Raw genomic sequence first — 15,313 nt, 5'->3', positions numbered from 1 at the left:
GCTGCACCGAGAGCTGCTGTGCGGAGCTGCAAGCGGCTCTCCCGCTGCACGGAGGCGTCGCCGCCTGCTCTCTGTGTCGCCCCACCCCCTGCGGCCGGCCCGAGGCCGTGCGCTCGGCTCATCTCTCCGTTAGGGAGCGGGTGTGTGTGTGTGTGTGTCCGCGGCGTGAGGCGCTCATCTGCCTTATCCCTGTACCGCCGTTCTGCCGCGGTCGTGTTTGAAGACACGTAGCAGGAGAGACGTGGAAATGCTCACTCACACCTGAGTCGCGCCACTCCATCTCCTGGCGGCGGTGCTGCCCGCTGCCTTTTGGAACAGACAAAAGGGGAAAGAATTCCGATGTTATCGCTTCATTGAGACTGCATACTTCGCGTCTTCTGAACTTTTTTTTTCTTAGCACAGTTATCCTAAGGTGCCCCTCCTGTATTTTCTCAGTGCTGTATGCAGCTTTACCCACTGCCCTGAAACTGCCACACCGAGGTTCTGCAGCCCAGCTGTTTGCCTTAGGACATGTAAATCCAGAGCACTGCGCCGGTCCTGAGCTCTGCCTGCAGCCCGGGCCCTGATCCCTGCTGGCTCCCTCTGGGGCCTTTGCAGCACCAGTCCTGCGTGGCCATGTCTGCCAGGCACACAGCTCAGGGATGGCTGTGTGTGAAGGCAACCAATTGGTTATGGCTGTGGAAGCAGTGTCACTGCGTGTGAGCCAGCTGGAGACGATCTTCGCTGTGGCACTGGAGCTGCCCTTGGTGAACTGAGCTCGTGCTGAGAGCAGGTCACTGCCTAGCATGGGCTGGAGAGCATCAGAGGCAGGCTCGTGTAGCAGCCAGAGAAGGATGAGTGTCCTATCCTGCACATGTCTAGGCAGGCGTAGGAAAGCTGTCCATACAATACAGCAGGTACTCAGCTTGCTCCTGGTGCACACAGAGCTGAAGCCCACCTGCTGCCTCTTGGCTGTGGTGACTTGCTACCAGGCAGCTGACCCTTAGTGTGGGTTGGGGCTGAGTCCACAGCTAAGAGATGGGAGAGTGTGTTCATGTTTATTTCCTACCTGGTACAAAACACGGTGGATCAGTCTCCTTATCGTTCAGGACGGTGTCTGAAGAACAGAGGTGACCTTGGGGGAGCAGAAACAAAGTTGTGTCTAAGCACTTGCTTTGTGCTGATGGGAAAGTCCACATTTCCCATGGTTATTCTGAAGAGTGACAAATGTCAAAAAGCACATGCGCCTTTTCCTACAGTTCTGGTTACATTGGTGTTTGAGCTTCCAGGCAGAAACTGGGGGGCTGATCATCAGACATGCTTTCAGACTGGGTTTATGGGCTGGCCTGCCGTTATTTTGTTCTCCTCTTTCTAAATAAGAGCTCCTCGTCATCCCTGGAAGGAATTTTCTCTACTTTCCTGGCTCACGGCAGCACTGGCTATCATGCTTTGAGGCAATGAACTCTGTTTCTGTGCTTCCTATCCCTCGGTGATATAACTTCATCTCTCTGTGCTGAAAAACAAGATTCAGAACCTGCTTTAGTAATAGAAATGAGCTCATCTGGGTTATAATAATGTGATGTAATAACAGAATGCATTGAAACTAACTCTTTGTTTATTTTGTTTTTTTCTTTCTTTAAACTGTTATTCAGACTTTCCTGAGGGCTTTCCTTTGCCTCTTACCTCAGAGAAAGGATAGGAATTTCCTGACCGTGTGGACTTCCAGTAGCCTGTGTGTCAATGTCTGGAGCAGAATTACTCAGCCCGTAGTACAGGGATGGGTGGTGGGCTCGAGACCACGGACAGTGCTTTGCAGGGGGCAAACAGCAGCAAGGAGCTGTATGCCACGAATGGCCAGCCTGCTGCTCTTGTTTTTGTTGTTCTTTCTTTAATGTTTCAATAAAAATATGAAAAACAAAAAGGTTTTATGGCATACGTTAGCTATACTGTGTGTTTTATACATGGCCCAAAACAATTAATCCTTACTCAGCTGTGGGGAAAGTTGAAGTGATTAACCAACATTTGAGCTTCAGCTTGAGTTTTGAGCTTCAGCTTGAGTTTTATGAATGAAAAGGATTGTGGTGATGGTGCAGAAGTGCTGGTTGACTCTGCTTAGAAAGATCAGTGAGTCATTCATCTTACTGGTACTGCATTCCATCAGATGTTTTCTGTAAGAGTAAGGTTATGGTGTTGGTCAGAGTGGGAGCCCATCTGCTCATGCTGGCATGCACTGTGATGGAAACAGACAGACATCAGAGCTGATGTGTGAGTGAGATGGCCAGACTCTTCAGGTAATCCCTTGAGGAAGTACATGCAATCCCAGGGTTAAATTAGTATCATCCTACAGCAGGTATCCACACAAGTTATGTGCCATGAGTGCTTGCTTCTCCCTGTGGGCCAAGGGCAGACGAACACTTGTGTATGGTGGGCATTTGGAGTTAGGTGAGGGGAATCCTATGCAGATTGTGCGCAGTGCTGCAGGCAAGCCCTTGTTTCTCAGTTTTGATGTACAAACTCTTTGGAACAGATGGTAGTGTTGCCACTGCTGCATGCTAGGACTAAAAGCAAAGAATGTCATGCTTCTTTATCTCTTGGATAACAAAACTAGTTGGGCAGACATTTTTAGTCTTAATTCAGACATTTAGTCTGAATGTTGCTCACTGTTATTTTTCACCATCGCATGGTGAAAAGACATTTTTTCCTTCTCCCTCTTCTCGTCTCTGTACTGCTGTAGCTCCCATCCCGAAAAGTACAGATTCATGAAGGAGACATTTAGCTTCCACATATGGAAGTTCAGAGCTGTACTGACTTTGAACTTGACTCTGTCGTACTTTGTGTGTTTCTGTGGTTAACTGTTAATGGGCCCATCAAATTCAAGCTGATATTAATCTCATATTTTCATTAAATGATCTCAGCATAAAACACTCAAACTTTTATTTGTTTTCCTGTGAATAATATCTAACTGTGCTTTTATCCTTAGCTAAGATTTGAGGGAATGTGCACTTATTTTAATAAACTATCCTTAACGATTATTAACTTTTTAAATATGTGTTTGCATGTATATAAATTAATCCTTGTGTTCACAGAATCACAGAAACACCAACAAGAAAAGACCTATAAGATCACCCAGTCCAACCATCCACCTATCACAAATAGTTCTCACTAAACCATGTTCCTCAACACAAAATCCAAACATTCCTTGAACACCTCCAGGCTTGGTGACTCCACCACCTCCTTGTGCATCCCATTCCACTGCCTGACCACTGTTTCAGAGAAACAGTATTTCCTAACATCCAGCCTAAATCTCCCCAGCTCAATGCAACCTCCCTTCAGGTAGTTGTAGAGAGCAATGAGGTCTCCCCTGAGCCTCCTCTTCTCCAGACTGAACAACCCCAGCTCCTTCAGCCGCTCCTCATCAGCCCTGTGCTCCAGACTCTACCAGTGTTGTCGCCTTTCTTTGAACCCGCCCCAGGGCCTCAATGTCTTTCTTGCAGTGAGGGGCCCAAAAGTGGACACAGCACTCGAGGTGCGGCCTCACCAGAGCTGAGTACAGGGGGACAATCACTGCCCTGTTCCTGCTGGCAACACCGTTTCTGATGCAAAACTTTACAGTCATTGTGTGATAAATATTTATATGCACACACACAGACACAGATCTTAAGACAGTGCATTTATTTAAGAAGTCCTCATCATGGCCCTCAGAAGATTGCATTTTGGAAGATGTACATGGCAGGCAAGACTAAGAAGTGAAGGTCAGAAGGGTGGTGGATGCAGTTGTGTGGGCTGTGCCATTCCCCTTGGCTAATTGAATTTGCCAGGCTGTTAAACAGAAAGATCTGGCTTTTGGAAAGCCTGGCGGGGTGGTTTTGTTTTGTTTGTTTGTTTTGTGTGTATTCTGTAGCTGTGTGAGTCTCCAGGATGTAGACTGTAAATGGGACTTAACTACTAGAACTATATTTCTCATTCATTTAACTTAGTGTGTTGTCAGTTGCGCAACAACAAACAAATGCCCTCAAGTAGAATGTGGCTTTGGCCTTAACTGTAGTGGGAAAGCAAACAACACTCCTGTGTGACTTCTGCCAGACACAGAGAAACTCTCGCCATAGCCGAAGCTGTTGTTTTGCATGCTCTGTTAGAGACATTGTGCTGCTGGCCTCAGCATGCAAAAGTATGCAGAATCAGCAGCTGCTGTGTAATGTTGCTATCCTGTTGCAAAAAACACGTGAAAGCTATAGTACTTCTGGGGTAAAGTGACTCTACAGAGCCTTGGAATGCTATTAATTAGGACACTTCTGGCTGGTACTCCTGTGTGCCATCTCTTAAAAATAGTCCACAACAGAGAATTGTAAAGGGATGGCTTTTGATGCACTTCTGTTCTTGAAAGTTTCATGGATACGGATGCCTATGTAAATGAACATCTGGAATAGCGATGGTATCTTGACCTGGACAATTGCTGTATTATATGAAGCCTGCCATTGTCATTCTGTTTTGTTCGGATCCTTTCTCCTTAGGCTTCAAGTACTTCCCCTTTATCTTTTGATAAAGGCCATCTTGTTACGTGAAGAGATGCTTTTTCCTCACATAAGCAAAGACCTGCAGCTATGAATCAAGGGCAGCACTGGTGAAAAACTTGGAGACAAATGAGAACAACTTGTACAGCATCTAATGGGAGGCTTCAAGGAAGCAAATCTTCACTTTACCTCTGGCTTATTTATGTGGGTTTGTGCAGTGTCTTCACAGAGGATACTTGCAGTCTTGTATTTATTTTTTTTTATCAGGCTGTGCAGGGTTCCTCTGGGCAGCTGATGTGGTGTGTGTGCTGGCAGGACTGAAAGGAGAGCTGGAAAGTCATTTTCTAATGGCAGGCATTTGCCCATCCCTTGTATTTCTGGTGTTTTCCACTTTGAAATGCACAAGCTCACACAGACCTTCTTGGTAAGAGGCTGATTGCATTTGGCTGGGACATACTGCCACAACAATTTTGTTTTTCATACTTGGATTCCTTTTGGTCCAAGCATTCCAAATTTATGAACTTAATGAGATCTTCAACTCTCCTGTGGCTGAGTGAGTGTAGATTTCATTTTTATAAGAGAATTTTTGTAATACGAAAACAAAGTAACTTTGTCCTGGTTAAAGTCAAGTTTGGATCTGTAGTGTTATATCGATGTGTGGCTTTCTCTTTTTGTTGTTGTTTTTTGTTGTGTTACTGAGATTCTTCTGTGACTTAGAAACTGAAATATTGGAAAGCGTGAAAAAAATGTTTGATATGGCTGAAGTAAAGGAAGGCAGGTTTTGTTGCTTGCAAAACTTACTTCACGTTTACTTGGGGGGGAAAAAAGGAGGCTGAGATGAACCAAGCTTGGCTTTCCCCTCCAGTTCCTTCTCTTTAAAATGGTGCATAGGTGTGTCTGTGGTCAGGTGTGGCACAGAGAGATGCTTCTGAAGGAAGCTGAGGAGAATTCTGGCTGCCAGCTCGGTGCTGGGGGGATGAAGGCAGTGCCTGGGCCCTTTGCCACAAAGTTCTGCTGAAAAACTTGTCCCTGGAGCTCCTTTATGCTATTTGGTTGGCTGTGTGACCATCTCATTTCTTGGCATTATTCCACGTCCATAACTGATGGCCAGAGGGAGACTGACATGTGATGCTCTCTTGCCAAAAGGAGTGTTACTAAAACTGGTCTGGTAATGATAGCTTTTTGCTTTGGCAAGTTGACATTTTTTGACCAAAAACTTCTTTGCTGAAAAGTGCGTGGACATCTTTGCTGTGTTCATTTTCCCGTTGTGTAGTTTGTAGCTATCATTTCAGTACAACGTAGACACGTCAGACAGCTTTAATACACTGAGAATGGAGCTGGTGAGGGAGGTTCTAAGTCCCTGGTGTCTTAAGAAAACAGTAAATTAATTGTTTAGGCAAATTTGTAAGAGCATAGTCATAGTTCATGCAAAACTCTGCTGAACTTTCTCTGACTGAACAATCTTGATGCATCAGAGGTACAAGAAGAAAGTCCCTCTTGCGTCCCTGATTTTGCAAAGCAGTTTTAACAAGAGGATATGTAGGTTTGGCGTTTCTTCCTGAGTTTGATTGCTCTTAATTATTTTTTTAGTCATCAACTGTGACTTCTTAGTGAATTAGGCAGTATCGCATTCCTGTAGGCCAGCCCTGTTTAAGGTCTGGGTACCCAGCAGTTAGTTCTGTATTTCTGTTTTGAAACCACTGGCATTGCTAAGCTCTTAGTAGTGGTAGAATAAAATTGCAGTGAGGCCTGGCATATCTCTTGATGGCTTATGATAAATAGGAAACTTTCCAGCATCTATATGAAATCAAAATACGATTTTTAGTTCTAACCTATATGCAAAGCCCTGGTTGATGATGGTATGTGCACATTCAGGATGGCTCTTCCTCTCAAGGTTTGGCTGCATTGTTAATGGTAGCACTTGAGATGGCTGTCTAAAAGTGAAGCAGGCATGACCCAGTTCAAAACTTTCTTAAATCAGCATTCTTAGTGTTGTTCCTCTGAGCTTGGTGAAGCAAACAGTGCAAGCAGTTCTGCAGCTGCTAGAGCCCTGGGAGGGAGCTGGGAGAGAAGGTGGTAAATGACCAGGGAACGGAAGGAGCCTCAGAGCTCTGAGAGGCATGGAGCAGAAAGAGGAAGCTGAGGAAGAGCGGAAAGACGCACCACTTCCTTGTGTAGTTGCCCAGGAGGAAGATGTGTGTGTGGCTTCTCAGCTGAGTGGGCAAGCAGGGCTGCAGCCAGGTTTCTGTCAGTTTGCATGGAAAAGCAAAATCTTGGGGTAAATACTTTCATTAGTTAAGAGGAGGCTTGGGGGGAGACCTTATCGCTCTCTACAACTCCCTGAAAGGAGTTTTCCTTGAGGTGGGGCTCAGCCTCTTCTCCCACATAACAGTGTTAGGATGAGAGGTAATGGCTTTAAGTTCTGCCAGGGGATGTTCAGTTGGATACTAAGGAAAGTTTATTCTGAAAAGAAGTGGCAAGTCACTGGAACAGACTGCCCAGAGAAGTGGCAGTGTTGCTGTTCTTGGAAGTGTTTGAGAAATGTGGAGATGTGGCATGTAAAGATGGGGTTTACTGGGCATGGTGGTGGTGAGTTGATGGTTGGACTGGATGATCTTTGTGGTCTTTTCCAGGATGGATGATTTCATGATTTTGCATTACTGATGTAACCCTGGCTTCAGACCAGCTGATAAGTTGGGAGCTCCTTTGGTAACTGCCCAGATTTTGAACTGCATGGGGTCAGGCACACTTGACTTGTGTTCTGTTCTGTGTGACAGCCATGCGCATGATGCAGATCAGTGATACGCATGTTGGTACATTTTCTCTTTCAGTTGTTTGCTGATAAAACTACTGAAAAGAGCCAAGAATCTTTCACAGCATAAATTCACCCATCACCTTGTCTGATTCTTTAAGAGTACGGTGTGTGCAGCAGGGATGCCTCTGTCTGTTCATGTGCAAGACCTGCATTTCTGTTAAATATTCAGACTTCAGCTTGGCAGAAACCATAAAACATTTCCATATAAATTTTACTCACATAGTTTAAAAGCTGCTGAGAAATCTCATAGTCAGAAGTTTATTCATAAGTACTTTTACTAGAAAGTCCTGACCAATTTCCGTGAGGGCACACCCATCAGGCACCCTAACTACTTTGTCATGCTTTGAACGTGATGACCATGCAGACCAGAGGAAATGCCACACAATTGTCCCCTTTACTGTGGACAGTGGCTAGAGCTGGTGTTTTCAGTAAATGGTCCAAAGCCAGAGCGTGACACTTGTAATGTTGAGTCATGTGCAGCCGTGCTGAGTGATGCTGACGAAGTGCACCTTGCTCTGCTCCAGCCGCACCGTGCCAGCAGGGCACTGGCCTGCCTCTTGGGCTGTGCTGCAATTTGTTACACTGCAATGCTAGGAAATCAGTGGGGGGAAAAAAAACCCGACAGTTTGGGAGATTTACTCTGGACGCAAAAAGAAGTTGAAGTGTTTGCCTAACTTTCAGTTATATTTGTTTTGCTGCTGACATCTTTGTCCATGACAGAAGCCAGCTGTTAATTTCACTGGCTCTTTGCATTTTTAGCTATTATCGCGGTTGCTCTTTTGTGTGTAACCACTGCATATCTGCAGTGCAGAGGCACTTTCCTTTGGAATTGAAACCTGAGAGCATTGGAGCGCTTTGCCTGCAGCACAACAGATTACCTCTTCTCCAGAGGCAAAATGTAAAAATTTAGGGAGAACATAAGAATAATGTTTTAAAATCAAACTTTTCGTATTGAATCGTCCCTATTTTACAGCGGGGAAGAGAAAGAAGGTGTAGAAAGATTATAGATATGTAAGAACCAAACTCTAATTCCTCATTGTAGTTCATTATTTATTCTAATTAATTTTTTAAAAGGCATTGGACAGAAGCATTTAGAGATAGAATGATGTCACTGTTGTTGCCAAGGCTGAGTGAAGGACTCAGGTTGGAGTCTAAGTCTAGTGCCTTCCTGTAAAATGTTCAGCAATAGTTACTGCTGCAGTACTAGTGACACTTCTTACAGAACAGGTCCTGGGCATTCTGGCAGACAACAGCTCTCAGTAAGGGAAAATGGAAAAAGACAGAAAATTTTGTTAAAGATCCAGATAAATGTAGAATGGTGTTTTGTTTTTTTTTCCTCCCATGTAAGATTTAATAGGATGTAGTTAACAGAACTACTCTGTCCAGGTTTTCCAGTATTGCAATTGAGTTATTATATGTCAATTAATTTTAGAAGTTACTTTTTAAGAGTTTGCATTTCTGGCAACACTTTCAAAGCTGTGACTGGTATTAAATTTTCCATTTCTGATAGCCTACCTTGATATCTCAAACATATTGTGTAGCTGGGGCACCCCTTCCTTACATGGAAACTGAAGTGGAAACGTGTATTCTTTATTGCCATAAACTGGGCTTCTGAAAGTGAGAACATGTCTAAATGAACAACTGTTACATATGTGAAGAGCTTATTTGTAGGGTAACTAAATCCCCAAACCCTGAAGTATGTAAACATTGGGCATTTTAAATCTCACTTCCTTTGAACTGAAATGTGCACATAACAAATAGTCTGCATAGATGATCCCCTTGAAATTATTTAAGCAATTTGTGGCTTGGCCATCTGAAAGAAAAGACAGTGATCTCTACTTCTTTCCTTGGCTTCCATCAGCTGAACTTAGTTATATTCAGGGATGAGTTATGGTTTTTTATTTGTTATCTGTAGTACAGTTTCACTAGAACTAAAATATAAAGCACTGGGGAAAAGTTGCATAAAGGTTTGCATTAAGACAACCTTTCATTCTCAGTCTGAATTCATTCCTGAGGTTCTTCTAGGAAGATCCAGTTCTGTTCCATTTTCTGACTTCTCTGTAGGTTGGAAATGTAGTAAAATCACTTATGATGGCATGGCTCTTTTCGTAACCTCTTGTGAACCGTTGCAGTGAGTGTTTCTCATTAACCCTTCCTTGCGTAAGTGGTATAATTGTAGGATAAACCAGCATGCACTGAATCAGTCACCTCTTCCTCTCAGGCCTGTAGTTAGTGACCATGGCGAAAATGCAATATTTGGCTAGAAAGGAAATGTACTGGGAACTCCTATGACTGCCGTGATGTGTGTCAGGTATTCAGGTTTCCAGCCTAGTGAGTATGTGTTAGTTAGGTATTTGCTTGCTGAACATAGCTGGGTTAAACCCAGCCCAATTAAGTTGGTTATGGGAGCGTGTCTACTTCCCCCTGACTCACCATTCCTGTCTCCTGTTACAGGAGGTTGCTGTAGCTTGGAGACCTCCAGGAGATGCTGGGCAGCTTGTACCTAGAGAACTGGCCATTCTCACTCTTGTCTTCTCAAGTAGCCTCCAGCACTAGATAAGATGTAAATTTACCGCAGTCTTTGGAAATGTTTCAAGAGTTTTAGCCCTTCTGGTGTGCTCAGCATCTCTCTTCCACTGAGAAAAAGTTTGCTCTTGGTGCTACCTGTAGCATCAGTAATTGCTTACAGGCTACCAGGTCATCTTTCAAAAAGACGTTCACAATCCTTTCATCTCTGTCCTCTCTAGCAGGAAGTCAAATGTGGTTTCCCAATCTTAAAATCTCCTCTTCAGTCAACTTCCTTACCAAACTTTGCCCCACGGCATCCTCCAAAAATGTGGCATAGAGGTCAAGCTTTTTGCTTTTCTATCAGGATCCTTCCTTCCACCCCTGCTCTTGGCAGGGCATGGGAAGAATGCTCGTTAAATGTTGAAGCATATAATTTTTTACTTGTGATGAAAACCAGTAATGAGTACCCTGCAGAGAGTAAACAAAAATCCTTTCTTGTGTGGGAAGACCTAAATTAAGAAATAACGTTTCAGTGATTTTCCAGGATGCTTGACTAAATCATGTAGAAACAGATTATTTATTTCTACTGTACAATCACAAGATCAATCTGTAACCAAATAAAATTCTGCTGTCTGATCTGATAAAAGTGGATGGTGACATTCATACCAAAACCCTGAGACAGTATTGAAGTTTTTCTGTACCTTTATCATATCATTCATGAGCATTAATGACTGTATTAGTGAGTCACATTTATTCACTATCTTTTACTTGTGTCTTTGATTTTAAAGAGAATTGGTCAACTGGATATAAACAGAGTCCCTTTGTGATTGTCTTATAATCGTGAGGATTTGCTGTGGTGGTAGTATTCATACTGTGTTGTAATTCACTCGTCTTTGGAGTTCTGTCTGTGCACTAACCTCATGCTCAGCATGGAGCAGGGAAACCTCATTATTCATGTGTTTCACCCTGCACAACTGTGAGGTAGTAGTAAGCGGTGTTACTGGATCAACACTGGGAAGTAAGGCACTTCCAGTAATAACCTGTGTGTGCGTCAACTTCTTTTTGGGGAAGGGCGCTCTTTATTGGTGGTCATTCTAGTTGCTTTCCTTATCCTTTTTAGTTTGTTACCTCATGTGAAAATGGGCTAAGATCAAAAAAGTCTGGTTTTAAACCGGACAACACCTGTCCTGTAATGGCTTGTTACTGTTGGTGTCTGAAACAGTGCCTAACAATTAGTCCTGTGCTGACAAAATAGTGCAGCTTGAGTACAAGTGAGATTCAGAAGATGAACAGAAAGCTGTTCTGTGTGGTCATGCTAAACGGTGGTCTGTTCAAGATGCTGTGTTTGTTTTTCCACTGTGTATCGCATCAGGCTCTGCTTGCTCATGGCTTTTTTCTCTTTTAGCTATCAATTTTTTTTCCCTGAACTCAAGTCTTTTGTGTCTGTGTTTTTGATAGAGCTGCTAATTACGTGATTGCATATTTGTCTGTTTGCATGATCCTTGCCTCATTCAACATGGAGGACAGATGACACTTGGGAAGTCATTGCGCAGTACTCAAAGAGGCTGTTGTTTGTAGGATCCCAAACATGTTTCCTGCAGATGTTAAAATAAATGAGGCGGGGGGTTGTAGGAGCAGCGAGGATGATCTCATGTCTAAAGCAGATGGACAGCAGAGTAATGATCTGGGGAGCTGGATCCCTGCCTCCAGGACAAGCCTTTCAACTTGGCCTGTCCAGCCTTCCCCTCCTGCAGGCAGCAGCCACCTCTTCTGCTTGGTGGATCTTCCCAAAACGAGCGTGGTAACCTGCTGGAAGTTTTGCTGTGCACTTAGGGAAAGGGCACATTTTCAGTTTTATTGACTTACAAATTTTTCAGCATCACAGTGACTGGGTATTCCTCATTGCTCCCTTTTCCTCTTTCTTGTGCAGCCCATACAGAAGGGCTTGTTTATCAAGATTCCAGTGTCCTTCTTTAACTGGGACATCAGCCAAAATAACCTCGACTGTTGCAAATCAACTATATGGTATTTCTGCAAATGGTTCTCTCCCATCTGCCTGCTTATAGCATTGCTGAACTTGGCTGAAATAATTGTAATGAAAATCAGTCCTTGCAGTTGTGATCACAGTAGGGTGAAATAATGTTACAATAGGACATTTTTGTGTTAGGGAGCTTCCTTTAAGTACGAGAAGCTGTTTTGCTCTCTGTAATGAAGGTGACTTGTTCCTGATAACCTGACACTGAGCTGCTTTGAATCAAAACTGTGAGTTTAAGGCATGGTTAAGTTTCTGTTCAGACTTCCTTAGACTGCAATTAGCAAGTTAAGTTAATAAAGTCAGGGTAATTTCTAGCCTCCAGTCTTGCTGGAGCTGAAAGGATCAAAGAATGTATGCGATGTATTCTAATTACTAAAAGTTTTATGGAAAAGCATACACATAGTTGCTTCAGAGTGACTCTTTGGAGAATGACATACGTCATCATTCTTCAGGGCTTATGCTGTCCATTAGAAATGGAAGATAAGGCAACTTTTCCTTGAGACCAATCCACCCATGTGGTGCTTTGTTCTTTTCATTCCCAGCCTGCCCACCTGTGGATCCCTGCAGGCTACTGACTGCTCAGGGCCAAGCCACTGCTCTGCTGGAACTGCCTCTGCAGCTGTACAGAGGGCACTGTTGCTGCTGGTTTATCACTTACGGAAGGCAGAGAAGCCACCCTGGGCTATTAGCACCCAGATCTGCATTGAGGGGCTGAGCAGAGCTGAGTGAGGCAGGACGCTGCCTGCCATGCCTGAACCTTTCAGTCTGAATTTTGCAGCTCAGTGTGAGCGCAGGAGGTGGCCTTGTGCATCACTGTGTGAGGGGAGGGAGCACAAAGAGGAGCTTTATCTCTGTGCCTTGTCTGTGTGAGCACGTTTGTGTGCAGGTAGCCTACAGAGACTAAGAATGGGTTGTTACAATAAAAAGGCAATTAATGAAACAGTGGGTTTTTTTTATTACTTACTTGAGTTGTAGTGCATGGAGCTTTAACAGTTGTGTTATTCTTTTGTTTATCTGTAGATCTGACAGAAGCACTTGGATGTCTGGAATTCAAGATACTTTTTTTTATGCTCTTACGCTGAAGTAGAACAAATAAGTGCAAGAAATTTTTCTAGTTCAGGCAAGTAGGTATACCCCTACTGCACGTATGAAATTAAGATTTTGCTTAACAAATGTATTGTGGGAACCATTTTTAAAATGAAGGAACTCATTTGTTCTGGTACAACATACAATTTAAAAGGAACATAAGGATTTTAATATTTGACTTTCATTTTTTGTTATTTAATAGTTACAGGTCATACTGAATCCTGCTTTGGATAACTGAGAAGCCTCTTCGGTGTGGAACTGTACAAGACATTTGGCAGCTGTCTTGAATAAAAATTGAGACAGAAATGTCCTTCATAGATCCTTATCAACACATTGTGGTAAGTAGCTATGAATCTTCTATGTGATTTCTTGTATACTGTCTTGTGCTATGTATTCTGTAACAAGTTATTCTGAAGATACACACTGCACTAGAAGTAGCTTAAGTTTGTTTAAGTAATGTTAAGTGTGACTGGAGCAAATTTATGAAGGATCTTGTTTGAATGAAATATGAAAGACAGCCAGCTTCTCGAAAGCAGTCAGTGACTTGGAGAGTGATTTCATGTAGAAGTTGCAACAGAGTGCAGGGTCCTACCTTAACTGATGGGTGTGATGTCACTATGGTGGTGTTCTGAGGGAACTGTCTGTTGGGATTGTTTCATCAAAATGCTTATATTTGTCTGGTTTTTCATAACTAATTGTCAGTCAGAACTATTTCCCACAGGAGTAACATTGTGTTATTATCTTTCTCCTTTCCAATACAATTTTTTATAATATTCTATGAACTGAGTAACGTTTTCCCATGAAAGTGGGTAGAGAGATGAATTGGCAGTTTTGGATGCACAAGTCCTAAAGCAATGTCCATCAGTGATTTTTGTTCAGAGTCTCAGGCTATATACTTTAATAGCCTGTAGGCTCCAGGTAAGGATCAGTGAGATGACCTGTGCCACTCAACAACACATCGATGCCACTGTGCTCCCTTCTTCCCACAGCCTCCCAGTCTTCTCCCTGCACCCACCGTAGCAGGTCAGAGGCACAGCTAGTCCTGACCTTGCTGAAGTGGGAGAAAATCAGTGCAAAAGCTCAGCTGTGTGTTGTCAGAGCCGACCTAAGGGAAGCACAGAACCACACGAGCGTGGGCTGTGTCAGTGGAGAAGTAGGAGCTAGGGGCTGAAATGGGAAACGGGAGCAGCACTGCCTGCTGAGTGCTGGAAGGCAGCAGGACGGCTCAGCTGCTGGCCAGAGTTTTGGCTGTAATGTGCTCTTGTGTGTCACTGCTCGAATGACTTTCCAGGTTAAATATTTCCATTCCTATCCCAACCAAAATCTTGGAACAAGTGAGTCTGTTCTTATCAGCCATTTTTCATAACAATCTCATGGCAGGAAACTAGATACACACTTAAAGATAGTTCATACACTTGTAATAAAGTTGAACTTTTTACATTACTAAAAATGTAGCGTGTGCTTCCTTGAAAAGATCTCTTATCAGTTTTGTGGTTTCCACCCCACACAGTCACATCCTTTATATGAGTTAGCAGCCAGCAGATGTGAAACTCATGCTCTGTGAAGACCACTGTAAAGAGAGGCTTCAGGGTCATTGATGCCTGTATTTAACAGCATTTAAAACAACACATGAATTTATTCCTTTCTGTGTCAGTGCCCTCTCCTGGATAGAATGTTTTCTCTGCTCTGCACCTCTGTGGAAGCAGTCTGAGACATTCCCATCATTCACTTAAAAGATCTCTTTTGACACTATAGTGAGGAAAACTCAGCTTTAGAAGTATAAGTAATTTTAATCTTCTAGCAGTGCTGAATTCTGATTAAGAGTGTTGTTACAGGAACACTGTTAATGCAAGAAACTTTCTTCTTTTTTCTTTTCACGTGAATTTAAATTGCAAGGAAAGTTGCACTAAGTTGGAACACTCAGGGCAGCAGGAAAAACCAATGTGTTTTTAATAACAGTTGACATTCGAAGACTCAGAAGTCAGCATTTTCCAAAAGTCCTGCTAAATACTGTGTGTTTTCTGCTCTCTTTGTCTTTTCCCTTCCCTGTGTTATGAAAGCTGAGAGAATGAAAGGAGGCATTTGCAAAGTCACCGTAGGTACTGGTAGATCTGACTGCACCAAAAGTACTGTCAGATAAATAAATAGCTGTGACTTAATGCACGTTGTTAAATTGTTATTGGGGTTAAATATTAAAATAATGGGTAAAGTTATTTCAAGACTTCCATGCAGAACTATCTGACTTAATTTGTAGCATCTGTGTGAGAGTGTGGTCTTCATGGATATCCGTTATTTAAGAAAATAGGCAAACATTTTCCTTTGTCTGACTCAATTGACAGCTCAGGTGTCCTGCATAAAGTTGAGGAAGTAAAAGCAGTA

General features: G+C 43.1%; 1 protein-coding gene across 4 annotated transcripts in view; it reads left to right on the top strand.

Moving 5' to 3' along the window:
* The window catches only part of PLA2G4A (phospholipase A2 group IVA), a 107,310-nt gene that overhangs the window by 33,218 nt on the left and 58,779 nt on the right, over positions 1–15,313 (top strand). For 3 of the 4 annotated variants that reach the window (XM_052665678.1, XM_052665677.1, XM_052665682.1), the window contains exons 2-3: positions 12,869–12,972; positions 13,137–13,272. In XM_052665678.1, the coding sequence (XP_052521638.1) occupies positions 13,240–13,272 (33 nt within the window). In that variant the 5' untranslated portion in view covers positions 12,869–12,972; positions 13,137–13,239. The remainder of the gene's footprint in view (positions 1–12,868; positions 12,973–13,136; positions 13,273–15,313) is intronic. The other variant, XM_052665679.1, reaches the window with a different exon arrangement.

Source organism: Tympanuchus pallidicinctus, unplaced genomic scaffold (genome assembly GCF_026119805.1).
Source record: "Tympanuchus pallidicinctus isolate F22 unplaced genomic scaffold, pur_lepc_1.0 scaffold7, whole genome shotgun sequence".
NCBI classification, from domain to species: domain Eukaryota; kingdom Metazoa; phylum Chordata; class Aves; order Galliformes; family Phasianidae; genus Tympanuchus; species Tympanuchus pallidicinctus.
The sequence above is the reverse complement of the archived record's forward strand: the minus strand, read 5'-3'. Positions and strand labels throughout refer to the sequence as shown.